This window comes from Citrus clementina, unplaced genomic scaffold (genome assembly GCF_000493195.1).
Source record: "Citrus clementina cultivar Clemenules unplaced genomic scaffold, Citrus_clementina_v1.0 scaffold_3, whole genome shotgun sequence".
NCBI lineage: Eukaryota > Viridiplantae > Streptophyta > Magnoliopsida > Sapindales > Rutaceae > Citrus > Citrus x clementina.
In genome coordinates this window covers 49,877,454-49,905,161 of record NW_006262339.1, presented here as the reverse complement: position 1 = coordinate 49,905,161, position 27,708 = coordinate 49,877,454, and the positions used below count along the sequence as shown (strand labels likewise).

Here is a 27,708-nt window from a genome sequence, read left to right as displayed (position 1 = left end):
TTATAAGAGCATCACCACACGAAAAGATTTTTTTTAATTTTTAATTTAAATTATTTATTTACTTCTATGAAAATAAAAATTTGAAAAAATAAATCTATTTAAAAAATACTTTAAATAAAAATAAATTTATATTATTTGAATTAATTTTTTTCTCTATCAAAATAATAGTAATTATGGCATTTTTTTCTTACTTTAAGAATGGCGAAATAAAAAATAATATAATAAAAAATTAAAATGTTATAAAAGATTATTTAAATAATTTTTTTAAATGAAATAGTAAAGCATTATTTTTTTAAAAAAAATCTTTTGATTTTTTCTTTTTAGAGAGTAGGGTGGGCAAAAGAATCTAGACCGGCCTGATCCTCACAGATGAGGGCCTGAACATGGGCTTAAGAAAAAAAGCCATGCTAGGGTCAGGCTCACTATTTTTAAAAAAATAAATTTATAAATAAAATAATAAATTAAAATTGAAAAATATATATTAAAAAAAAACTTAATTTCCTAATTCATAAATCAATGGTGATTCAAAAAAATAAAATTATAATACTAAATTTTCTCTTATACGTTAATTAATTAGGAAAGTGTTTAAATTAAATAATTTAATATTAAAAAATTAAATCTCTAAGCTTTTATTTGCTATATTTTTCTTTATTTATTATTTTTCTTTAAAATATTTTTTTAATTTATTTTTTATTATAATAACTTATTAATTATTAATTTATTTCAAATTCACAACAATCTAAAAAAATTAAAAGAATAAATTAAAGCTCAACCATTGTGTTTATCTTACAATGGGCTCAGGGCCTCGGGTTGGAAAAGCTCGGTCCAAGCCCACTTTTTACCAACCCTATTGGGGAGCTTATTTATTTCTTTCAGTAAAAAATAAAATTTTATTTAAAAAGCCTTTTATTAATACTCTTTAACTTGTCCTTTAGTGATGCTCTAAGCTTGTGAAAATCTTGCTAATACATTATAGTTGTGATATAAAGAAATATAAACTCGGAGTCACAAATAGATGATTGACACATGTCTTTTGTTACATTTATAAAATTCTCGTTAAAACAATTATTTTTTTCTGTTGATTTTGTTGTGTGTAATTAAAATAAATGTTATGTGCAATAAAAAAAGCTAATGAAATTCGACTAAAAATTTGTTGCGATTTTACATTAGAATATATGAATTATAGTCGTGACCACTGACCAGTTTAACTTAGCTCCAAGTTTATAATATTCTCCTTAGAAAATTTATCTGACATTTTTCTAAAAATAAATAAATAAATAAAAATTGCCCAAGGATATAGTTCATGTTATGGAGGTTCACCGGTCAGGAAGAAATAGAAAGTTTTCATTTTCATATAGAATTTAGGTGAGCATTTGGTAGCTTTATTCCACATGATTGTTAGCTTGATCTGGTCATAGTTTTTTTTTTTTTTTACCCTTACGAAATCTTATTTCGATTGGGTATCTATAAAGATAGAGAATGATAATTTTCATGGCATGCGACGGGCACCATAAGCGTCCCTATCGTCCTAGTTGATGATATTAGACCACCACTGGTGTTTTCAGGATTAGAGAATCTTTCAATGGAATTGGAAGTCACCCGGTGGATGCAGACCCACCACAAGTTTAGTGGGCCAAATTTGATCATCTGATACTGTTCTTCCGTCTGCCACACGATCATCTTCGCACAACGTTTTTGCTTTATCGTGGACCTCCAATGAATTTGGGCTACGAATTTGTGGCCATTATTTCAATTGGGCCGTATTTTGCATGGAATCTTTTTACAGCAACACCAACCAAAAAAGGAATGTGTCCATATGCGACCTTGCTACTGTACATTATCACATCCTACACATTAATCTTATAATTATTACCAATAATACACGTGTACTTTTTTTTTGGTTAGTTGACTTAGACCTATGGGGTCAATGTATGGTACATGATAATGTACCTTAACAGTTCTCTTCTATATATTGTATTATAAGATGGGTAATGCTAAGTTATATGCATGTACCTTACAACCCTCTCACATAAATAGTGTATAAATACTATTCATGTGAGATGGTTGTAAGGTACATGCATGTAACTTAGAGGGATCCTTATAAAATTTGTGATTCTGTGAAAAGCTGAAAAGGACAGTTGCAAATTGGGTATCAAATGTAATTTTTGGTAAGAAAAAAAGCAGTGTCAGTCTTAACGACAATTTCAAATATCAAGGATTAGGATTTTTACTAAGTTATCCCCGAATTAAAGGGTGAAAAAAAAAGAGTGGTGATTTAAATTCTGATTTCTCCAATATCTTATACCTTATTTGAAAATTATAAATTAGAAATAGAAATACAAGTGGGAAACTCAAAATAACGGAGTAATGCTGCATCAGCTGTGTCTGACCAGTCATGGAGTGTGAATTTGCTAAAAAAATTGATGTCGAATTTCAATGGACTTTGTTGTTTTGTTTATGAATATTAATAAATCTTGTGATTTATGGCAGGGAAACCCTAAACTTCTGTTGTAACCCAACTAATCTGTTGTAAACAAGCATGAGAATTTACTCGCAACCGTGGGAATACGCAGAATTAAAGCTTCAGAAAATTTAGGAACATTGCATCATAATCGAAGGAGGGTTGGATCACAATTATATTTTCAAAGACAATTGCCCATGCTTGAAATCATAATGAAGATTTTTAATTCAACAAATTTGAGGAAAAATGATGGGTATATGAAAAAAATGATAACAGAGGTAAATTGAAAATTATATGGGATCTTCAGAGACAGAAAATTTAGTTTAATAAGTGTAATGAGATTAGCTAAGAAATAGGGGCTACTGAAATAATTTAAAGGAATTAAATATCATCACTCATTTTAGATCAGTCAAGCCCACTTTTTATTTATTTTTTCAAGCTGAGGGCTAAGCGCAATTATAAGCAAACCACACCAATGGGTTAAGCGCCATATGACCACTCTGGTGGTTTATTATGGTAAGGCCAAAACGCAACCATTAGCTCCCTTAATTTTTTTTTTTCAGTTATTATTAGAAGGGAGGGCATAGGGGTAAGTAAAATCCAAAATAATTGTATAGTCCTTATCTCTTTCAATATTTAAATTCGGTGGTCAATTGAAAAAATTTTCGTGAAATTTATTCAATCAACCCTTGAAAAGTATTAACGTCCTAAAGTTTTAATAATGTAGTAAATAAATTAATAAAAATGACAATATTATAAGATTTAAGATTGGAGACAAACTTAAATGCTCTTGTGCACTGTTTAATAATATTTTGATGCAAATATTTTTTTTAAATAACCAACCACGGTAAAAAAAGAAAAACATATTTGAAACACATGACTTGTATAAATTGAATAGTCTTATTGAGACTATTGCGTATAAATTTTTCTCCTAAAGTTGATTCTGACGACAATTATAAAAGCATTTAGAATAACCTACAAGGTAAATAGATGCTTTAACATTAAAGAATTAGATCCATAAGAAATTAATCGTATCTTAAACCTTATAGTTGAAATGATGTATTGGAATATTTCATTTTACTGGCCATAATTAGATGGTATATTCTGATACTTGTCACAAGACACTCATGATAAATTATAAATTTTAATGCTATTTGCATTAAAGTTGTACATAAAATTGAACAAAATAAACAGAATAACGGGGCTTGTAAAAATAAAGTGAATAAATTTATATTTTAATGAAATGTTTCTTAATTTTTAGTGATTTTGTACCTCTTTTTTTTTTGGCGTGTATATAGCACTACTCTTTTAAAATAGAAGATTTAGGTATCAGCATTCAACAATAAACAACAATGTAAACCCATTAAGAGCTTTCCAATTCTTAATAGCATAAGAATTGAGGATAAGAATATAACCCGAAAAGCAACCACTATCTCATATTCTCACTAGCTCTCTCAACATCAGAAAACAAAAACAAAAGAAAAAAGATCCAATTCAGAAAAAAACAAGAATGTCGAAGAGAAGTCTTCAATCACACTCCACCCACAAAGCCATAGTAGCTCTGAGACTCTCTTCACTCTTCGTTTTTCTCATAGTTTATTATCCAAGCTTTGGGAGAGCTCATATCTTCATATACGCAGGCTGTTCACAGGAGAAGTACGTACCCAACTCACCATTTGAAGGAAACCGCAACTCTTTCTTAGCATCAGTCGTCAGCTCATCTTCTCAAGCCGCTTACAACAGCTTCGCAATGGGAAATGGAACCTCAACGCCGCCAGAAGCGACCGTATACGGCTTGTATCAATGCAGGGGAGATTTAAAAACCACTGACTGCTCGAGATGCATTGAAAGTGCTGTGAACCAAATAAGTTTGGTATGTCCGTACACTTACGGGGCTTCTCTGCAACTAGAAGGGTGTTACGTTAGATACGAGCATATTGATTTCTTGGGAAAGCTTGACACGAGTATTTGGTATAAGAAGTGTAGCAAAAGTGTGAACAATGATGTTGAGTTCTTCAAGCGAAGAGACGATGTTCTTGCTGACTTGCAAACGGCTGTTAGTTTCAAAGTCAGTAGCTCTGGCTTCGTTGAGGGTTTTGCACAGTGCTTAGGTGACTTGACTCCAGCTGACTGCACTACTTGCCTTGCTGAAGCTATTGCAAAGTTGAAAAATTTATGCGGCTCAGCTCCCGCGGCTGATGTGTTCTTGGCACAGTGCTATGCTCGTTACTGGGCTTCCGGCTACTACGATTTGACAGGTGCAATTCGCTATTTCCTTCAATTAATTTCTTCATACATCTACATTAGTTACGTATGGTTTTAGTATAGGGGTTGCATTAACTAATTAGGCTTTGTGGCACAAAGATCATAAAGCTTACAATATTCTATCAAGCTAAAACAAATTTGACCACTAAATGTGGTTCCTTTTTTTGTGAAAGAGGGAGACCATTCGAAAAATTTCCAAGGAAATGGTCAATAAGTAATCTTTTTTAAAAGTAAAGCATTAAGGCGCATCTGCACTTTAGTTGCTTTCTTACAGGCACCACCGTTCTGATCCTCTTTGTTATTGTTTTTTGGTTTGTTATTAATGTTACCCACCTTTCATTTAGTTAATTAGAGTACTTTTTTTTTTTTAATTTTCCCACACTTCAAGAAAGCAATTTAGGACCCACTTCCATTCAAATAATAAGTGCAATGATAATATAGAAACTAGTTCTTTCTCTGAATTATTCTCCAAATTAGGCTTGAATATTTAGAGTAATTAAATTGAAAACGACGAAAGAGAGAGCTTTACTAAACATAAGGATGTGGCAGTGGCAGCCTTGGTACACGTCTCTTGTCAATCCATACCAAATAGAATACAACGCTAATTCCCATTACTTTTTTGCTTTTGCTTTTGATGCTTTCAGTAGATTCTTCTCACGATGACCAAGTGGGAAAAACAGTCGCCATTATCGTCGGTGTGGTAGCTGGTCTAGCCATTCTCATTGTTTTCCTCTCAATTTGCCGAAGAGCAATGGGTAAGTGGAGATTCAATCCCCATCGAGCTATATAAAGTTTTTCATATATCATCATACTGATGATTAACATGATGAAATTTTACATGCAGAAAGATAGAGATTGACTGACAGGTCATTGAAATGAAGGGTGGGCCAGTGGTAGAGTCATGGTCGATTATGGTAGTTTTGTAGCACCTCTACTTTTGTCCGATTAAATGAATACATTGTTAGTTTTGTACTAAAGAGAAGGCAGAGTTGTTGTTATTTGTAATCCTCCTCATGGTATAAAGTAAAGCAGAACTCCCATGTCCAAAGTCCAAACCAAAATGGCTGCCGATTGATTCCCCTTCATGCTCTACACGTCACCCTAATTTTTTTTATTATTTTATTTTTAAATTAGCTTTTCCCGACAATAGGATTGACGAGTTCGAGAACATCACGTTGACATTCTTAAATAATTTCATGCTATTGCTCAATTATTTATTATTTTAGTATTTTTTTTTAAAGATACCAATTCTGCAATTATTTGTTCAGGAATAGGATTACCGTATCATTGGGGCTCCCTGATCCCAGTTTCCAATAATGGGTTCTTAATGGGCCTCCATCTGAGATTAGCAAGAATATACATATACATACATACATACATACATACATACATACATATATATATATATATATATATGTATGTATGTTTAAAATTATTTGATGAATCTTTTATCCCGTATACGCTTCTGTGGTGCCATACACAATTGAAATAAATTGCTTGACATTAGCAAGGAGGGTCTGGGTCAGTGCCCGTTTGGATTTTAAATTATTTATCTCTTTCAAGTCTAAATTATTTATTTATTTTGGAATATATTGACCAAGGATACTTAACTAGAAGTGATTGTATAAGAACAAAATCTTGATCAGTTAGATTTACTAAAACAAGAGATGGATAAACCACAGGAGATTATTAAAGAATTAAACATGCTTTTATTTTTCTTTTTAAATCCGTCAAAGATTTATCTTGGCAAGCAAACCTATGTCTGATGTTGACTCCCTAATAAACCCAACTGTGAGCAAATAAGGTTGAATCAGATTATTTAAGAACGGAAAGCAATAACACCCTTTATTCGAGAAATTACATTTACGTACAACTTCACAAAGAATAACAACTGACAATGCCAAGATGGTAGTTCCTTTTAACTACCTTATTATTATTATTTTTCCTCCTAATTACCTCAACAAGTTGGTATTAATTTCATGTGCAATAAAATATAAACAAAGAATGATCAACCTAGAGACCGGAGGTGAAGGGGACGTTGGTGGCCGGCAACCAAGAATTTCCAGCAATAAAGTTGCCTACGGTGAACTGGCTAACCTGGGACGGACTGGTAAGAACGTGATAGCCACGCCACTTGACTCTGTTAGCAGTTGAAGAACCCGGGCCAGTGTTCATATACTCAGCATAATACAGAGTATTCAAAGCAAAATCACCACTCCATTCCATCCATCCAGCGGGGTTTATCAAGCTGTCAAGGAAGGTCTTGATGTAAACGGTTCGCGAGTACTGCTTCCAGGGTCTCCCAAGGAATGTCTTAACGGAGCTTTGAACAGGCTTCAAGTCGGAAGCAGCAGTGACCCTACAGTTGTGAATAATGATTCCAGTGTTCTGGTTAGGGTCGGTTCTGCCTTGTGCGGTGAGAGTGTTGGTCCTGTTGGGGGGTTTGCGTGCAAATATGTTGCAGTTTTGTAACACAACCGCAGCGTTACCAAATATGAAATCCACTGTCCCATAAATGTCACACTCTCTGTAGAATTGACGCTGTGAATGAACGTAGAGGGTGTCCTGGTATCCTTCAAAGCTGCATCTGTAGAAAACTGAGAGATCCGACCCGGAACGCAGTGCCACCGCCTGGTGATTGTTTGGACCAGCAGTGTTGCGGATTGTTATGTCACGAGCAATGAAGTTATCTCCAACAACAGCTGTCAAATGAAATTCCTCATGTAATTATTTTAGTTTAAAGTAACTGCTGCATTTCATTCAAACTTACACCATCTCCATGGGGCTCTTATCAAATTCCAGATTTTGCATAAGTTAAAATGGTTTTGACTTAATGGCTGAGTCTTGAAATAACCTTTGATTTTGCGTAAAATCATATTATTGTTATTTATTGTCAACGAAATTAAGTTTAAAAAAATAATAACAACAATCATAATAATGGACCTTGCCCCAAGACTTGATACAATTTTTAATTGGATAATTGATGTACTTACTTGCTTTTAAAGCAAACTATACCTAAGCAAATTGATCGCCATTTCTCTGAAACTATAATCCATGGTCCCAGTGTGATAGACATATTCAATTAGTTAACATGCAAAATTAAACACGTCTACTTCGTGATCAGTTTTTGACTTATCAAAATCTATGTACATCTCAATTACTATAACTTTTACTTGGCATCTCTTTTTTCCCCCCTCTTTTTTAAAGCTCTTCATTTTGATGTGTCCCTGTTTTTAGTACGTTTACAATAATAATGTTTCGTAATAAATAAAACAATGTTGGATGGAGTCCATGCATTCATCTGAACTGGACTAGGTCAGGCAATTATAACGCTTCCGTTTACTATATATGTTCTTTAATTGATTTTATTAGCCCAAAGTTGTTATTTTTTGTTTTGACCAATCAAAATGAATATATGGAATTAATATGGTTAAAACGTCGTTAGCAGGTAATGAAGAGATTGATAAAACTCACCAACAGTAGCTGATTTGAAGGTTGTAGCGCCACCTCCAACACTTTTGCTCCCAGTGATAATAGTCTTGCCAATCCCATCTCCCACGAACATAATATTCTTCAACTTCACTTCAATGTTCTCATTATATGTTCCTGCCTTGATATAAATCACATACCTGCTGCCACCTGCCCGCGATGCCGCCGCTACTGCCTCCTGTATCGTTTTAACATTCCCGGAACCATCCTGGGCCACCACAATATTTGCTCGTGGAGTCGTCTGCAACAGCTTTCGGTCGCCGGGCTTGACCCACGTTGGGAAGCCATCTTTGTAACTAGGCTCATTATATGGCACCTTGTTGAGGGACAGAGCGTTACTGATCAACTTTGTTACATTATTTGACAATAAAGGTAACACATATTCGGGAACCCCAAGATCCTCTAAGCTGGCTCGGCACGTCTCTAAGTTTGTAAGAGCCGAGCTAAGCCATGTTTGTTTGTCAACTTTGGTGCATCCAGGGCTAGAGTTGGAGGTTTGGTTGAGCTTAAGAACTGTTAGTTCATAAAGCTCGCGGCAATCTTCCCATGCAGCCTTTTCACGCTCGTTTCGGCACTTTGAGCCAAGGGTATACGTGCGTGATTGGGCTGTCGTGGCACGTTCTAGTGCAAGCTGTAATGAAATTTTGTAAAAGTCAGTGTCTTGTTTGATGGAAGTGACATCAGTTTTTTGTGTCAAAAAATACTCGCATGGTTGAGGGTTTGGCGTTTTGCCACACCACGATTTTACTTCTTCTGGGCTGTACCCAAAAGAGGTATGAGAGAGAGAAAAGAGCACAAGTGAGACAGTTATAAGAATTCGAAGAGCCATTTGAGATAATAATGGATCGAAAAGCTTGCTATGGACTTCGGGAATTGTTGTGTGAAGAATGAGTGGTAAGCTCATCCCCTTTTATAGGGAACAAAAAACAATGGGGGCCTATTGGTGGAGATGTAATTAATCATTGGACGGCACGACGACGTCTCGTACTTTTCTTTTTGTTTTTTGCATGTATTGACTTGAGATAAGAACTACAGAGGAAGCTAGCTGTTGATCAGGGCAGGGGACGCGTTGTTGACATGTTCATGGGTCATGCAACGTTTGTATGCATGAATAAAGAATCCATTCGTAATTCGATTGTGACCCGCACTAACAGTTTGATTAGCATAATAAAATTATATGGGATCAATAATTACCATAATTAATAATCGGTCTCAAACGATATGCTTTTTTTGCTCATTCTTTACCCAAAATTGTTGGATGCAAGAAAGGAAATTTAAACCATACAACAAAACTAATTAATGAAACCTACAGCAAGATACCAATTACCAGATCAATTTCAAGATTATTTCCTTTCTGATAGAATAATATCATATTTTAGCAGCTAGCATATGAGGTAAAAAAAAAATTATTTCCTTTGTTATTGCTAAGTTTGGGAAGATGCTTCTTTAGTTCCTACAGTTTGAATTAATTATATAATTAATTTCTCTTTGCTTTTGTAGCTGTTAGTTCTAATTTGTCAAGAGTAAACTAATTTTTTTTTTTTGGGTCTAATATAGCATAAAAAGCAAATAAACGTGATGGGCATCTAGTGAAAACTACATAATAATTAAGTAAATTTTAACCAAAATAAATATGCAGCAAGGACCTATACCACTTGATAATTAGCTCAAAGTGCATGGACGTCTAAAGAGGCATTTAAGCGCCAAGTTTAGGAGAATGTAATCTTTTGCCTTTATTACTTTCCCACATTGTGTATACATTATGTCCCCGAAATTCAATCGTTATCTCTTCTTTTGGAATTAATTAATTAATAGAAATAAGAACATTAATTCAATTCTTAATGGAAGGTATAAATAATAATTAACTCGAGTTTCCCAATATTTCTTAAATATTGTCAAGCGTGACGCACGTACCCAATTATTTAACCTTCATTACTAAAATACCAGTCTCTCTTTTTTTGTTTAATTTATTTTGGTAAACATTTTCATCATAAGTCTTTGTTTTTTAACTCCCAAACTCTCACATACATAATTAATTTATTTTTCACTCAATTAATTTCTTAACCTTCTTTTAGTCATAATAACTTTTATTTGAAATTCCTCAAATACCCTTACAACCAATTATTATTATTATCTATTAATACCGCAACTTTCAATGATCGAGCTGAGGGTCATTCTACAACTCTATATTTGACTGCCAACTGGTTGCGTATAAAATAAAATAATTAAGTTGGTAGATTTTTATTTGGGGAAACTTCTTATCGCGTGCATGCTTCATAACCTTTTGACACAAACCGTTACTAGCTTTCCGAAATCAGATGTCACATAGATTATAAACAGAAGAAGTTTGCAAGTAGCTTAGGGGTCATATTGCAAAATTTTTTAAGTTAGCTATACGACATAAATCGAGCTTATTCTGTGGCAAATTTAATTAAACAATTTGTAATTATATAAACTGGTGATTAACGGCTTAACCAGTGAAGTACCTACATATAATAGACATTCTTATCCAATCAAAATCTTGACTATGTATGCAACTGGGATCCCTTGAGATGTGAAGGGAATAATTATGTTTATATTTTGGTGGGTGGTTAAACTAATAATTTTTTTTTGTTCCAAGCCCCACCTGCCCTAATTCCTTGTTAATTATTTTCTTATATTATTGTCTCGTTCAACAAGTTGAAAGTGGTATACATATCAAATGGTTTCTGAAACTTAATGGTCCGTTGAAAATTTCTGTCATGAGTCATGAATCACCTCTTAAAATTAAAAGGTTTACACCAAATTGGTCTTGCTTTTTACTGTTTTGTGGAAACGATTTGATATTCAAAAACTAGGGTCAAGGAAATTACGTATGTGAGAATATTATGATGGCATGGGAGAAGCTAATAAATTCCACACCTAACGAGTTTGATTTTAAAAACTATAAGTTGAAATAAATTTGCCAACCAAAAAAAAAAAAATTGTCGTACAAGAAATTGTGTTTAATTAATGCAAACGCCAATTTGTTCATAATTTAACAACCAGGCTGAAATATTTTGTTCACTCGTTTAATTGGCACATTATTTATATAACGACCGAGACATATATATATATATATATAGAATTTGCCCATGTTTATTTTATTGAGGATAGGAATGATTAGTTGATGAGAAATGAAATAAATCTTTTAACTAGGATATAATTAGGCGTTGTATTTCAAGTTACAACGCGAAATTAGAAAAAAAAATTTGGGTCAATCTGATGCGGGATCGAGCAGGGCCGCTAACATTCCAGGGAATATATATACACATGCGCATATACATGAGAATGCGAATATTAGTTCGGTGGGCATTAACAAATTTTGCCAAGGTAAGCAATGAAAATGAAGTCGTACGTGCTTAATTTAAAGTGCATGTCTGGTACAAAAAGTGGTGGCTGACATGACTTTTGCCGGTTTCTCGAAGTATATGCATGCATCGTAATTCGTATCGAAATAATTAGAATTCATTAGCAACTCTATATCGAATGGTTGGTCCATAGACTACTTTTCTTCCAAGAGTTTTGAGTTTACTTTATGTATTAGTGAAACTGATTTTCTTTTTTTTTAAAAAAAAAAACTTAAAAATAAATTCAAATCATGCTCCGAGTTTTAAATAAATATTCATTTTCTGCAACCATCACGAACTCAAAATTTTATTACATTCGTTTTCTTTTTTTTTAAATTATTTTTCTTATTTTAATTTGTAGTATTTATTATGCAATTAAAGTTATAAATATTCTGCACAATTATGTAATCCTTAATCTCATAATTAAATTATCAGTGTCGTTAATTGAGGGAATTTGCAACATCAGCATCGTGGCATCATCGCTCATCATATCATTATCAAATCTAATTTTGTTTTTTGATCATCATTTAAAATACGGTAGCGCCCATGGGACCAAAGCGGTAGATTGGTAGATGGCCGTCATTTAATTGGCTGATTTTTGACTCACAAGTTTTGAGCACGTATGTTGTTTCTGAATCCTGATGAAGTTTGCTCCTTCACGTATGTGAATATTCACCCACTCTAGAAAATTTGAATAATTGTCAAGTGCACGGATTCTTACTCATTAATTCAGCCATCGTTTTCGTGAAAGCTACAAGTTAACGATTTTTATTTATTTTTTGAGAAGTACAAGTTAACGAAAATAAGCTTTATCAATTCATACCGTCAAGCGTTGATGATATATAAAATAAAAACACTGTAATGACTAATGAGGTCAGTCCAATACTTTATTCCTTTACGTTTTCTAAAGTCAGACTTTTTGAGCTTACTTTCAAGGAATAAATTACGTGCACATATAACGGTAGTCCATTAATCGGATTGATTAAATCCATTGACACTGTTTGTAAGTAAGAGTTTTATGTCTACAATTTATTGTGTAGATTCTATCTTCAACGATTAGACGTTTCAACAAAAGAACTCAATTACTAATAGGTCTTTGGTCCAGTGGGAGAGTCATTACACTTATAATATTGAGTGCAATGGTTCGATCCTGTATAAAAGTATTTATAGGGATTATTTACAATCTTTCCTCAATTATCAAATAATTGAGTGGAGCCAGTCTATCCTTCACGAAGTGTGAGTAGAACGATAATTGAGTGGAGCCAGTCTATCCTTCACGAAGTGTGAGTAGAGTGAACAGCTCTCGAATATTTGAGAGGGTTTAAAGAATTTGGACAGCGCTTTAGAGGAGTACATACCACGACGAAGGTCTCAATTGTAGAGTTTGTTTGTAAATATTAATTGTAATAATATATGATGTAATATAAAAAAAACAAAACAAAAGAACTCAATTAATGCTAGTTGGTTTATGAAATTGTCAATCAAAATCACATTTTAAATCAGATTTGTTTTTCGTGCTCATTCTTCACTTGTTAGCCTTAGCCACCCACCGACGCTCTTAAGTTCCCTGGCCGTCGCCTTATTTGCTTTCTGTGCCATGCATACTTTTCTTTCCTTTCAGAATAACACAGTGCAGCGGACATTCTTTCTGATAATATCAATGTGACCTGGCGGTGGGTTCTTCTTATTTATTTATTTATAAAAAGAAAGTATTTTCAACTAAGAATAACCCAAAATCACCTTGAAATATATTTATTTGCTGTCATTCATTTTTATTCATTGTCATTTCTATTAATGGTCTATTTATGTCATTTTTATAGTTTTTCATTTTTCATTTTTAATGACTTATCAAAACGGTTCGTATCGTGATTTAATAAAATAAATGGGAAAATGTTATATTAAGTTTGAAAAATAATGCCCATACCACTAAAAGATTAACAAAAGAAAAATTGTAATAACAAGGGAATATGAATGAAAATTAATGTATTTTACTTAATAGTAAAGGTGTAAATATTAAATAATAATAGAGTTGGTTATTGTCAACCCTCCAAATAGCTCTTGAAACTCTTTTTTTAAAAAAATTAATTCCATTAAAATATTTAAAATAAGGTGGGACTGTTTAAACTTGTTAAAATATTCTCCATACTCACTTTTTCAATGTATATTTTATTACAAAAGAATATCCCTAGCTAATTTAAATTACTTTTATAACCAAGCGTTATAACTTTTTAGCATGATTTCTCTCTCTAACGTTATTTTTTCTTCACAATTGTTTCTTTTCTCTTCTCTCTCTCTTTGCAATTGTTTGCAAAGTTATGTTCATATTGGTTCTTATAGTTTTCTAACTTCTCTTGGCATCAAATCTCTTTCAACGTTCCTCTTCCCTCATATTTTTATTATGTGCAGGGGCAAAAGCTGAAAACTTTGGCTACAGAGCCGAAGTGAATTAGGTATATGTCGTTTAGATATATTGTTTAATTTTCTAATATAATTTAGGGAATATCATATATATTTAAAATAAAAATTAAAATGTTTACAGGGGTCATAGCCCACTTTAGTCTCAATTAAGATCCGCCCCTGATTACGTGTATATCTCTCAATGAACTTTGTTTTCCATCACACATTATTTCAATTTAGAAAAACATTATGGGCAAAGATCAGAAAGATCACAAACTTACTTTTATCTACGCATCGGTAGTAAAATAAACAAAATACTTACTATTAGAACAAAATTATTTCTCTTGAAGTTGTCATTCAAAATAACTCAAATTTAAGTTAATTTTGTGGGAGATATTTTTTTTCCTAATCTATCTTAGGTTTCTAGCTTTTCATGATAGAATTTCTTAAGAGTTCATTTTAAGCAAAAGACAAAAGATAGGAAAAAAAAGAGCAAGCTACTAGAAAAGATTTGATTACAAAACCATGATAAAGACTTAATAGAAAGTAGAGAGGGAAACTGACTTATAAAACTTAAGATGTTAAGGGTATATTTGGTACATATGTATGAGTTAGTAAATAAATTATTGTGATGGGTTTGAGTTTATGGATTTATTAAATATTAAGGTGGGTGCGAATTAGAGATAGCAAAATTTAGATCTGCATACAAGTACATCCGGGTTTAGATTCGTATTGATAATTTGGCATCTAGATCCGCAAAAAAGCCTGCAGATCCAGATGGTAGTAATGCTCATGTAGATTACTGGATGGATTTTCCTAATATCAGGATCTGCATAATACTAAATTCAAATATAAAAAATTTAACAAATTTATTTACCTAATAAAATTAAATCAAATCTAATCATAATTCAACAATCAACAATTTAACATCTAGAATAATATACAACAACATCACAAATACATAAATAAAAATACCACAACATAAATTAAGCATCAAGAATAACATAAGTTTAAATCTAACACCATATTTACACAAGCAAAAATACCACAAATCCATATAGATTCTAAGCTTCCAACAGGTCATGCCATTATATCATCAATCATCAGGATCATCCACTCCTTAAGCGTTCATAATTTGGTTTACAATCCGTTTAAAGAACTCACAATCTAACCGTGAAAACATAAAAAATAATCATTAAAGTGCTTTGTTTGTGCAAAATTATAAGAATATTGTTAAATGAAATAAATGATTAGGTTTTATTTTTTATTTTTTTCATTTAAGATATATATATATATATATATATATATATATATTATTGAATTTTAATTAGATAAATAATTTTTTTTAATATGGATTCAAATATCCTATTTTTCAGATGTACTTACATTCGAACCTATATAGATCTTAATTAATAGCATCCGGATTTGCATTTTTAACATGCGGATTCGAATTTTTTCGGACCCAAATAATTCGATTCTTTACAAATATAGGTCGAACCTGAATTTTTTTAATCATCCCTCATTCAAATAACCCCATCTTACAAATAATATAAAAGCCTTTTAAACTATTCCTATAAACCCCACTCTTCAAAAAAAATTATTATTATTAAACCCCATTTCAACGGATTTGTTTTGTTTCCTGTTTTCACAGCACCATTTTTTTTTTTTTTGGACTCAATGGAGCCTCAAATCATTCCTCATCCAAAATTTTTATTTTGTTTTGAGCAGTATTGGCATAATTCAATGTAGTGGCAGCCAGATGCATGGCTTGTGGATTATTGGAATTGGATCGTTTTTAACGTGGCAGCGATGATGGTGTCTTGGCTTGGGTGTGGTCTGCTTGAATGTCGTCGGCTTGATAGGGAACGTGCATATAATTAACATTCTTGACATTATTCTGTTAACGTTGAATCAGCAACGTTTTGATGTAAATGATTATTTTTCTGTAATATTATTGGAAATTCGAACAACGCAATTGCAAATCCTAATGGTAACAATGTAAAAATAAGGAAAAATTAAATTTAACGCTGAGAGAAGTAACGTACGGTATATATGAATATTTTTTGTGTGCAATTTTTTTTTTCTTTTTTAAACGAGGAGCATGTGGACACTGGGACAGTCAGCTCTTGTACTATTCAATTGAGATACACTTGATCAGTGGCTTACTCTCACGAAATATGAGAGTCGACTCTCATGAGTTTTTGATCATTTGTATTGCAGTTATGGTTATCTGGAAAGAAAAACAATCGAATTACAATACCTCATCGAATTCTTATTACCAACAATCAAAATTGAAATGTAGCAAAACTTTTTTATGTACCTTTTTTATACAAGTTTTGACCATACACACTAAATCTCTCATAAATTACATTAATTGACAAAATTAATAAAACACCAACAGTTTAGATTTGATTTTCTAACCATCTTTTTTAATTTATCTTAACTAGCTGATTATTTAGTGGAGCATTCATGTCTTTGTCCCTCAGGAATTGGATAGATAATTTATTTTTTAAATAAAAAGTGTGATATATTTTCACATTCTAAATTTAGAAAGGTGAATGCATAAAATCTCCTTTTGAAACTAAGCTATACTTCAAAATAAAATATCAAGAAAATTAGTGAGACGAAATTTATAAAATAACGTTCGGAATTTTAACATTTCATGTTTAATATGGATTTTAATTGTGATATATCACTCATGTGTTAGATGATAAATTTCATAACTCGTAAAAATTATTCATTATTTAATAAATTGATGAAAATCCTAACATTCTTCAAATTTATAAACATCAATGCATATATAAAAAATAATTATGGCAACGAGCAACTACCTGTTCTATTATCAGCTTCAATCAAGATATTTTAATCTGAAAATATTAAAAAATTAAGAACCTTGAATACACATAATTATCCCCATAATGACTATAAACTCTTGTCTAATAATTAATTAAATAGTCTTCGTTCTCTTCTTATAGGAAGTGTCTCCAATCGAGCAAATGAACGAGTTTGAAGAATTTTTTATTTGTTTTTTCCCGTATAAAGATGACTCCAAAGTCACTACGTGATGGCCCAAAAGCAATGACACATAGCTACAAAATTCCATGTGTTTGCCTCTTCAACTTATAAGCTGGCTTTATATTAACGACCAAAAACTCCAAGTCAGTAATTATCTTGATCAATGTCCTCATTCATCACCACCAAAATGTCCATTTCTCTCCCCACCTTTCTCCACCTCCTACTCCTAGCCATGGCTCTCACCACCACCTCTTGCACCGACCAGCTGGCCGCGGTTCAATCGGTCCGAGCTGCGGCGTTGCAGGCTAGGAACTGGGCTCGGGCTTCCATTGCACCAAATGGATTAGAGTTAGAGAGCCAAAACTTAGGATAATTATGATCATCACACTGATGAGGCAATAAGTGAATGTGCTCGACTCTATGATGAGTAGGGATGGCAAAACCCCGGGCCGGGTCTGGGTATTGCAATAACCGGACCTTGCTTGGATGCAACTGGTCCGGGTCTGGGTCTAGGCCGAGTTTTAATTCGGGTACCCGAATTTTATATTTTTTAATATTATATGTGTATATATTTTTTTATTTTTTGGTAATTTTATAAGTTTTAAATTTATTTCAATAAAATTTGACATGAAAATATAAATTTTAAGTGTTTAAAACTTTATATATGTATAATAAATGAGTCAAATAAATATAAATATTTAAAATAATATATGTTTTATAATTTTTTAATAAAATCCGGGTTCCGGGTTTATCAAGTGATGCCCAAGACCGACCCGGCTTCATACCGTACCCGGCCCACAACGCCCGGGGACGGTCCGGGTCCGGACCGGACAAGTATTTTTGCCACCCCTAATGATGAGAGTGAGTCAAGGCTCGCAAGCTTGCTCCACCTTGCTAGCGATAATTACACTACTGATGATGCTCGTACGTGGCTGAGTAGCTCGCTCGCTTGCCGCAGGACTTGTTTGGAAGGCTTGGAAGAGAAGGGGCGTGCTCAGACCCATGCAAGGGCTCACAATTTGACTGTGTTGCTTGGTGAATCTTTGAACTTGCATGCGAGGGGTAGGGGTTTTAGAAAGGGTAAGAAGCTATAATGCTTTAGAAGCGAAATTTTTAGGATCCAATTAAATTTATTACCCTTATACACACGCGCGCGCGCGCGTGTGTATATATAATGAGTATGAAAAAAATCTTATGGGGTCATTAATATATATAACTTAACAGCATTTTTTTTTTTGAGACTGATTAATCATCAGATTACTGCATTACACAGATATTTACAACAACTGCTTATTGTAGCAGAGGTATTACACTGATATTTACAATCAGATATACATGATTGGGACTTACATTATTACAATGAATTCTATGAAGTACATGCCCAATACAAATAACCCCTCACAGGAGAGGATGTCCATACTCCACTTGCATTTCGCAAGGGAGAAGGATATAAAGAACATTTAGCCCCCACAATGCTTTTGTGGGGGCTAGAACCGCTGCCCTCATAGAATTGTTAAGTTGCATTGTGAGGGCAGCAGCCCACCACTTCGGCCAAGGCCGAAGTGGCAACTTAACAGCATTAATTTGTAACAAGATGACTTGAAGTTGATTGACCCGAGTTTTGATTTGAAATAATTGTATGAAAGTGGTCAAATTCTAGAAGGTTTTATTTTACTTGGTTTAAAAAATGAGTAGTATTTTTATTTTTTGTTATAAGACTTACAATATTACTAAAATTGTAATCTTACAATGACAAATGTTTTTGTTACACCTCTTAATGTGTCAATATAAGCACGGGCACATAAGCGGTTGTTCATTATACGAACTTATTTAAAATTTATTGTTAACTTATTTTTTATTTTTAAATATTTATATCGAAATACAAAAAACAATCTTTCGTAATTTTTATCTGAACAATAAATATTATATTTTAAAAATATCTCTGTAAAATATATTTATTTCTTAAACTATAAAATTTAATAATTTTTTTTTTATTTTGATTTGCAATGACATAAATATCGAATAACTATGATTAAGATATTTTTTATTTATAAAAACAAACAATATGCCGTTTATATTCAGATATTAAAAAAAATAAACATATCATTCAAATATTCATATTCAGACTCATTTAGACATCAAAAAATTTCAAACTCATTAAGATTTCAGACAAAAAAAAAGCTGTATAATAAAATTTTTCGTGTAATGTAATGTTACATGGAGAATGTTGTACGCTATGCTTTTTGATATGTAACCTTATGATTTAAACTTTAACTGAATATGTAATATAATTAGTGTTATCAGAGAGAATTGTCTTTTAATTTTAGAAAAAATCGATAATACTGTGATTAAAATTATGGCATCATTGTCGTGACAAATTAGTAAGTAGAAGGTAAAATAAGTAAATTAATATAAAACTATTAATTATTAAAACAATGAACATGATTTCTACATAATTTTAGTAAAAAAAAAAAAGATTATTCACTTACTTTAATTAAACCAAAAAAATTATTTGAAAACAAAGAAATTCGACCAAAATAAGTTTTATTGAATTGTTTTAAGCAGAAATTTTATACATTATGGGACATCTATAATTTTTTTTTTTTTACATTTTCCTTCATAGTATTTTTTTATAAGTTTTATGTCCTATTTCCAAAATTTATTTTTTATTTTGTCGCTGATGTTGATTTACTATTTTTATGTTATATTTGTAAATTTTTATTTTGTTTATTAGCAATATAATAATTTACCACTCTTATTTTAATTTACTTTTTTTACTTTTCATTACAAGTCTTATTTTATTTACTTAATTGATGTTTTATTTTATAATTAATGTTGATTACTAATTTTATATTATATTTGTAAGTTTTATTTTATTAACTAGTTATACATCAATTTACCACTCTTATATATTAATGTATTTATTTTATCTTTCCTTTGCAAGTCTTGTACTTCATTTATATAATTTATATTTCCATTCCACGCTTAATGTTTCATTCCACGCTTAAATATATATACCGTGTATATTATTAGTTGCTGGATTTTGTTAGGACTACCTCGTAGATATAGACCAAGACCAAGATACAATCAAAATATTAATGGAGGAATATTAAGATCATGGTGCCCGGCAACGGCCAAGGCAGACTTGGTAGTGGCACAGGACGGTTCAGCTGGCACTCACAGAACAATCAACGAAGCATGAACAACACAATGTTTGTTGGCGACGGCATTGACAGAACCATCGTTACCGGTCACCGCAACGTCCCTGATGGTTCCACCACCTCAAGCCCAGCCACATTTGGTAGGAAATTTAATTTAATTAATTACCTATTCAATTATTCAATTATGATTATATATACATATATATAGAGAAAGGGATTAAATTGAATTTGGGGTGCGCGCGCAGGCGTGTCGGGGGATGGTTTTTGGGCTAGGGACATGACATTTGAGAACACGGCAGGTCCCCAGAAACACGAAGCAGTGGCACTACGAGTGAGCTCAGATCTCTCAATGTTCTACCGATGCAGCTTCAAAGATTACCAAGATACTCTCTTCACGCTCTCCCTGCGACAATTTTATCGTGATTGTCAAATATATGGCACGATCGATTTCATAGTCGGTGACGCCGCAGCAGTTTTTCAAAACTTTGACATATTTGTAAGGAGACCAATGCATGACCAATCCAACATGGTGACCGCTCAAGGAAGAGACAATCCGAATGAAAATACAGGAATCTCGATCGAAGGATCGCGAATTAGGCCCGCCGCGGATCTTGCTGCTGTTAAAAGTTCCTTCAAGAGTTACTTGGACTGTGATCTTGAAGACGGATCTTGACGGGATTATCCATCCCGAAGGCTGGATCGAATGGGATGGAAACTTTGCTCTATCAACTTTGTATTACGCGGAGTACTTGAATGCTGGCCTTGGTGCTGCTACTGCTAATAGAGTCAAGTGGCCTGGATTTCATGTACTTAACAATCCCCAGCAAGCTGCTCCTTTTACTGTGACTGGGTTTATTCAAGGGGACTCTTGGATTCCGGCCACTGGTGTCCCGTTTTGGCTTGGGATTTAAGAGCCTGTCGACTATTTCTATCATGTGTATTGATATTTTTATGTTATCATAGTGTGCTTCTATAGTTGCGTGTTGCTAGTGAATCCACTAATATACCCTCCCAAGTAAACTCATTCTAAAATCACACAATGATAATTTATAAATTAATTATGTGACGATCCAATTAAAAAATCTAAATTAATAAAGTCTTGAGGGTTTAAGTCTCCACATATTTGGACCTTATTAAATTACATTACACATTAACATTAACCTACAAAATCAAATGTTGTTTAGTTGTCAAACTTAAAATGAAAATTGAAATGGCATTCTTGCAAATTTCCCGATAGTAGAATGGTAAAAATAGTGAGGTACGTGCTGACGTAAAAAAAATATTTTAGTAAAGTCGGAATTATGCATAAATAATTTGTTCCGCCGTGTCTCTCTTTCTCTGCAACCCTAGCCCGTCTCTCTCTCTTTCCATCGACTCCTCTTTAGAATAAAAGTATCTAGTTCTGAAAAAAAAGAAGAAGGAATAAAAGTATCCAGAAAGGGAAAGGGAGAGTTCACGATTCGATGGCCGGTGGATCAGATGCTGCGGAGACTACGAGCTTATCGTGTGTTCGATGTGGCAAGCCAGCTCATCTTCAGTATGTATTTCCATTTTGCTCTCAATTCATTTAGTTTTCGAAAATTACCTGTATTAATTGAATTCTTTGATTATGATTTAATGTGTTATTTGTAGGTGCCCAAAATGCATGGAGCTAAAGCTTCCGCGTGAAGGCGCTGCTTTCTGGTTTGTACCTTGTAGACCTTTCCTGCTTTGACTATATGCTACGTTTGTGTTAGTAAAAATTAAAATGTGAGGATTAGAAGTATTGTTCATGATTTTGAATCGAACATGTGGAATCCGATTTGCATTTTCTATTTTTAGTTGAAATTTACAAATTGTATTCTGCGCTTTGATATTAATGACTCTATTGTATTTCTTATCAGTACTCAGGACTGCTTTAAAGCTTCTTGGACCTCTCACAAATCTGTTCATTTGAAGGCAAAGCTGTCTGCGCCAGGAACTGGAGAAAATTCATCTTTGGTTAGTGAAGGTTGGCGTTATTGTATCAAGAAAGGACAGGCTCGAACTCCAAAACTTCCCCATTTTGACTGGACTGGGTATTTCTCAATGGTTTATCTTCCAAGTGCATTTTCTAACTTAATCTTTTAAGATAAAAAAGATGTGAGCTGTTGATGTTCGATGTAATCATCTTGCTGCTTTTTAATTATTTTCGATGAATAATTTAGAGTTTTATGTTATGATTCACATTGTCAGTTGGCCAGGATGTTTTGAGTGGGGGTCACTTTTTTTTAAAAAAAAAAATATTCTGGCAATTCGCAAAAGATCTATGAACTATATACTCTGGTTTTCAATAAAATTGTGAAGCCATAATTGTTTGCTTCTTGTATACAGAACACTGAGGCCATACCCCATATCTAGCAAGCTTACTGTACCTGCTTACATTGAACTACCTGATTGGGCATTGGATGTGAGTTCTTTGAATCATTTCTATTAAAATCCCAAGCAAATCCTTTTTGTGATTTAATGGAGCATGGTGTGCAGAATCTGGCATTTGCTCTTTGCTTTGATTGTCGTGTTAGAGAGTCGAAGAACTTTATTTTTTCTTCACCCTTTGTGGTGTCTAGTATCACTGATACAATTTTGCATTTATTTTTTTAACTCTTAGGGAACACCCAAAGTTGAGCCCAATAGTGATCTGCAGCATGTTGTTGAGGTACAATTTTGCTTGAAAATATTCCTAGTATTTTGTTATGAATTATCTTGATTTTATTCACTGTGCCTACCTTCTATTTGCCTAATTTTGATGTATTTTGGTGAAGATCAAAACTCCAGATCAAATTGAGAGAATGCGAGAAACATGTCGAGTAAGTTTATTATGTAATCTCAAACATACCCATTATGTGATCTCAAACATATCCATCCATGTTTAAATAAGTAGGGAATGGGTTTTATGAATTCTCATTTTAGTTTCTTTAGATGTTTCTGATGAACTATACAAAGTGTCAACAAGATATGGAAGCACACTGATACTACTCTGCACTCTTACTCTTGTTTATGGTTATAAATCTTTAATTTAAACAATCTCAACTGTCAGATTGCAAGAGAGGTTTTGGATGCGGCTGCTCGGATGATTCGTCCTGGTGTTACAACTGATGAAATTGATCGAGTGGTTCATGAGGCAACTATTACTGCTGGTTCGGATCTTTCTAATGCTGTTATAGTAACTTATGTTTTAATATCTGTGTGATGCTTTATGTGGTGAATATCACTGTGCAATCATTTTATTGCCAGTATTGCTTACAAAAGGTCCGGCCCAAGGGTGGGTCTTGTGGATTGGGCCCTCACTACTGACTACTCGTTGGAGTAGTAATATCATTAGGATAGAAATCTTTTAGTGGATTAAAGTTAATCATGATGCATACGGTACAAAAGGTATGCATGATGAGTCCCCGGCCTTGCAATTGAGTTCATGGGTTTGTGGTCTACTCTATCTCTACCGATGCCAAATTGAAATAGATGTGGTGACTTTGAGTCAGGGGTGGACCCAGCTAGGGCCAAGGAGGGGTTTCAGCCCTGTCTGGGCCATTATTTTTCCTTTTTAGTATACCCCAAGCTCCTTTTGAAGAGTTCTACTTTGTGGCTTTGGAGACCTTGGTTCAAATCTCTATAGCCAAACAATTTATTTTGTTAAGATGTTCATGCAGATTTCCTTAAATTTATTATTGTACTTTTTAAATTTAAAAAGAAAAAAGTAAAATTTGAATATTTATGCAGATCTCCTTCAATTTATTATTATTGTTTTTTAAATTTTAAAAGAAAAGAATGTCTGAGTTAAGTGAACAGTTAAAAAAATCAAGTCCTCCAAATTGAATTGAATTTTTTGAACCAAAGCGGCCACCCCCCCCCCCCCCCCCCAAAAAAAAAAAAGAAGGAAAACCCCATACCCCCGGCACACACACCAAACAATCGAACTGGCTCAGTCCGGCACTGCGTTGGGTCACACCATAATAATATGTTGTTTAATATTGTTGAAGTTCCTTTTTCTCAACTTGTATGTAGATTTATTGATATCTGCCAATTTGTTGAGCAAGTCTGCTCTACAATCTTTATAATAGAGGTATCTTCTATGTGTGTTTGAATTAAACTTAGTCAAGTTCTTGATTCACTGTAATGTCTATCATTGGCTTATTTGACTGATAATTGTTGTTGCCAAGCATTTATGGATTTACTTTACTGCAGGAGGATACCCCTCTCCTCTCAATTATCATTTCTTCCCAAAGTCTTGCTGCACGTAGGTACTTCTTTCTGTATACTTATCAATTTGCTTGCGGTTCTGGCATATCAATCAACTGAATGTATTTGTCTTTTTGATGCAGGTCAGTTAATGAAGTGATCTGTCATGGGATTCCTGATTCCCGGTAAGTCTTGATATAGCCAGCAGCTAAAAGCTTTGTCCTTTTCCCCTTGAGATTTAATAAAATACTTGCATTGTTTTCATGTATTTCTCGTTTCCTTTTATCATTTACTTTTCAAGTATTCCTTTTAATATTTTACGATGTATGAGAGATCTGCTTAAAACCTAATTTGATCTTATTTCTTCAGGAAATTAGAGGACGGTGATATAGTAAATATTGATGTAACTGTTTACTATAAAGGAGTTCATGGTAAATAGTTCTACATCTGTTTGTGGAGTAAATTCAAGTATTGCCTAGAAGCTTCATGATTGGATAATGGTGATCTCATTATGTAGGTGATTTGAATGAAACATATTTTGTGGGAAATGCTGATGAAGCATCTCGTCAGTTGGTCCAATGTACATACGAGTGCTTGGAGAAAGCAATATCTATAGGTATGCATTGGGATTTGGGAGTTGTATTTCCGTTTGTTGTTTTGGCTATCTTCTGTTTGATGTGGACAGTTTTTGGATCAAAGTTTGATATCTCGATTCCAATATTTTTAATTTCAGTGAAACCTGGGGTGAGATTTCGTGAAATTGGAGAAGTCATTAATCGTCATGCTACAATGTCAGGATTCTCTGTGGTAATGCATAATGTTTGGTTTGCAATTGTAATTCACTGCTACTCCACTGAAGATACTAAGCAGTGTTTAGTTGTTTCTTTTTCTTGTTTTGCTAAAACAGGTAAAATCGTATTGTGGTCATGGTATTGGAGAGCTGTTTCATTGTGCACCTAATATTCCCCATTATTCAAGTTTGTACCATGCTTTCCAACCACATATTTTCTACATACAAAAATCTTTCTATTTCATGGATAATGGTCAACTTCTACGGTAACTGGGTTAAAAGAATTCAAACACCTCTTTATTCTAAGTGATGATCTCATTTGAATACTTTGCCTTGACCCTGAGCAGGAAATAAAGCAGTTGGTGTGATGAAAGTTGGACAGACCTTTACCATTGAACCAATGATTAATGCAGGTACTTCTTTGACTTAATTCATGTTGTTGAATCTAGGATTGGGCAACTTCGGATTCAGATCAGATTTCGGGGGATTTGGATTGGGAAAAAAATCTATCTGATTCTAATCCGAACTTTAAATCCGATCCGATCCAATTCGAAATAGATCGGTTGGATGAATATTTGGGATAAGCTCAGATTAGATCGGTTTCGATTGAGTTCGGATTTGGGTGAAGATCTTCCCTTTTTTTAACCTAAATCTGCCATCACTTTGTAAATTCACCACCTTTTTCAATAACCCCAAGATCATAACTGATCAATTATACATTTTGTATTGGTCAGGAATATCAGTTATTATTGATCAAAATCAGTTATTATTTAACAAATACACGTTCGGATGACCAATACCAATGCGAAACACAAATATGAATGTCACACTTGTTGTCATGCGCTGGGACTACACCATGACTAAATAACCAAATATGGATTAAGTTATCAAATTTGTATTAAACACAAATCTGTTTTAAGTATAAAATTCAAACACAAATCGTCGGGAGTTGTCATGCGTCAGGAATACCATGGACAAGTCGCGAGGTTGTTGTCGCTGTCAGCTGGTCATCTGGAACCTCGATGGTGTGCGGCATGCAATTGGCCTGCAGGACGTTGATGTCCACTGCCGGCTGGGATCGTTTGGGTTGTGTCTTGACTCTCTTCAGCGTCGTGGGTCTGGAGGATGTCGTGGAGGCTGAACATCAATCAAAAGTGGCTGGGTTTGTTTGGTTTGGGTCGTCGGCGTATGCATCAGGTCATGGCCCGTGGGTGTGGTTTGTGGTTGCGGGTCTGGTGTGGTTTGTTTGTGATCGGCGGCTGGGTTGTCTTTGTGATTTAGGAAATTACAAATTAGGTTTTCTGTTTTCATTTTTTTCTGCTTTTATACTTTGCTTTTCTTTTTCCCCCCAGGCAGTGCAATCTGATCGGATAATTCGGATTGACCTGAATCTGATCTGATTCGATCCAAATCAAATCCAATTGGATTTGAAGCCAAATCTGAATCTGATCCGATGCCCAGCCCCAGTTGAACCTCTCAGACTGTAACAGCTTGTTATTTTTCTCACAACATTTGAAATCTATTCAATTCATCGTAGGGGTTTGGCGTGATCGAATGTGGCCTGATGGTTGGACTGCTGTTACAGCAGATGGCAAACGCAGTGCTCAGTTTGAGCACACACTTTTGGTAAGTGCACATACCTATTATATTTTCGTTCATGTTTTCTATGTAGATTGAAATTGTTGTATAGTGGGGTTGGAGAATGCCATTTTCTGCAGTTTAGTGGGCTAAAAGGAATAGCCCTACCTTTACCTTCGTGGGTGGATTTGGTACTCTATAATCAACTCTGGAGAAAATGATAAAAGTCTAGAATTATGTGGTACCTGCCATGTTTTTATTGGAGAATCATGAGTCTTACGCATGTAAATCCTTGAACTGACAGCAGTCCTGTATCATATGCTTTGGGAAAATGGTAATTTAACAAGGATATTTTCATTCAGGTCACTGAAACCGGTGTTGAAGTTCTTACGGCAAGGCTGCCCTCATCTCCGAAGGTGTATCCTTGGCTAAATGCATAGGTGTTGATTCCACCTCTACATTCTTGCATATTGTAACCTATTGTGCAAGAATTTACCAGGCTTCAGTTAAATGAAGATGCTCAAGTTTGTAATTAATGTGATAATTTTTTATTCCATTTTTTAATCTAGGTTAGAAGTGTGAATGCGAAGTCTAAAATGGATTTTGGTCCCCTACTCACCCTTGCTGTTGAGTTTGTCAAGATTAATTTATTTGTAATGGGGGCACAATGATGTCGAATTTTTCTTTAGGCTTAATTTTAGATAATTTTAGATCCCGTCAAGCCAAACGATGGCTCTTTTTTTTTCTTTTGAGTTGTGATATTTGATTCCTCATTATATTTCATCAGCAGACTAATCACTTTTATTCTAATATTTATTTCATCCTTATATGAAATGACTTAAAAGGGTAAATAGTTTTTAAATGCATTCACATGATAATTTTTATTAATGTTTAATTTAGTTAATTTTTTTTTCTAATTTCTTTGAACTGTTTAAATTATTATCTTTTTTAAAATATTGTATATTTTATTTTTGTAATTATAGAAGAAAT

The 27,708-nt window shown here is 33.5% G+C and overlaps 4 protein-coding genes across 5 annotated transcripts; 3 read left to right on the top strand and 1 right to left on the bottom strand.

Moving 5' to 3' along the window:
* Positions 1–3,948: 3,948 nt before the first annotated feature.
* Positions 3,949–5,796, top strand: LOC18048044 (cysteine-rich repeat secretory protein 15). Its single transcript, XM_006445236.2, has 3 exons — positions 3,949–4,719; positions 5,371–5,481; positions 5,571–5,796. Exons 1-3 carry the CDS (start codon positions 3,972–3,974, stop codon positions 5,576–5,578), a joined length of 867 nt encoding a protein of 288 aa, XP_006445299.2. The 5' UTR covers positions 3,949–3,971; the 3' UTR covers positions 5,579–5,796.
* Positions 5,797–6,544: 748 nt separating this feature from the next.
* LOC18048043 (pectinesterase 2) lies at positions 6,545–9,080 on the bottom strand. Its single transcript, XM_006445235.2, has 2 exons — positions 8,201–9,080; positions 6,545–7,428 (listed from the first exon to the last, which is right to left on the bottom strand). Exons 1-2 carry the CDS (start codon positions 9,042–9,044, stop codon positions 6,740–6,742), a joined length of 1,533 nt encoding a protein of 510 aa, XP_006445298.1. The 5' UTR covers positions 9,045–9,080; the 3' UTR covers positions 6,545–6,739.
* Positions 9,081–20,161: 11,081 nt separating this feature from the next.
* Positions 20,162–21,076, top strand: LOC18048042 (probable pectinesterase/pectinesterase inhibitor 36). The gene is given in 3 exon segments (XM_024187789.1): positions 20,162–20,296; positions 20,402–20,801; positions 20,803–21,076. Coding segments are annotated over 3 exon segments (768 nt in total). The 5' UTR covers positions 20,162–20,193; the 3' UTR covers positions 21,068–21,076.
* A 388-nt stretch (positions 21,077–21,464) lies between these two features.
* LOC18048041 (methionine aminopeptidase 1A) lies at positions 21,465–27,501 on the top strand. 2 transcript variants are annotated; one of them, XM_006445231.2, is made up of 16 exons: positions 21,465–21,693; positions 21,789–21,839; positions 22,040–22,213; positions 22,509–22,584; positions 22,783–22,830; positions 22,937–22,981; positions 23,212–23,311; positions 24,357–24,408; positions 24,494–24,535; positions 24,720–24,781; positions 24,868–24,966; positions 25,084–25,157; positions 25,258–25,327; positions 25,488–25,553; positions 26,678–26,766; positions 27,081–27,501. In XM_006445231.2, the coding sequence occupies exons 1-16, from the start codon at positions 21,620–21,622 to the stop codon at positions 27,156–27,158; spliced, it is 1,200 nt and encodes a 399-aa protein (XP_006445294.1). In that variant the 5' UTR covers positions 21,465–21,619; the 3' UTR covers positions 27,159–27,501. The 2 variants fall into 2 exon arrangements, with proteins under 2 accessions (XP_006445294.1, XP_024043556.1); XM_024187788.1 differs by lacking the exon at positions 22,937–22,981.
* Positions 27,502–27,708: the final 207 nt, after the last annotated feature.

Coding starts and splice junctions, on each gene's coding strand:
- LOC18048044 (XM_006445236.2), top strand. CDS start 3,972: ATGTCGAAGAGAAGTCTTCAATCACACTCCACCCACAAAGCCATAGTA. Junction 4,720..5,370: donor CGGCTACTACGATTTGACAG/GTGCAATTCGCT, acceptor TGATGCTTTCAG/TAGATTCTTCTCACGATGAC.
- LOC18048043 (XM_006445235.2), bottom strand. CDS start 9,044: ATGGCTCTTCGAATTCTTATAACTGTCTCACTTGTGCTCTTTTCTCTC. Junction 7,429..8,200: donor CTTCAAATCAGCTACTGTTG/GTGAGTTTTATC, acceptor TTCATTTGACAG/CTGTTGTTGGAGATAACTTC.
- LOC18048041 (XM_006445231.2), top strand. CDS start 21,620: ATGGCCGGTGGATCAGATGCTGCGGAGACTACGAGCTTATCGTGTGTT. Junction 22,982..23,211: donor GAATGCGAGAAACATGTCGA/GTAAGTTTATTA, acceptor CTCAACTGTCAG/ATTGCAAGAGAGGTTTTGGA. Junction 24,409..24,493: donor TTCCCAAAGTCTTGCTGCAC/GTAGGTACTTCT, acceptor TTTTTGATGCAG/GTCAGTTAATGAAGTGATCT.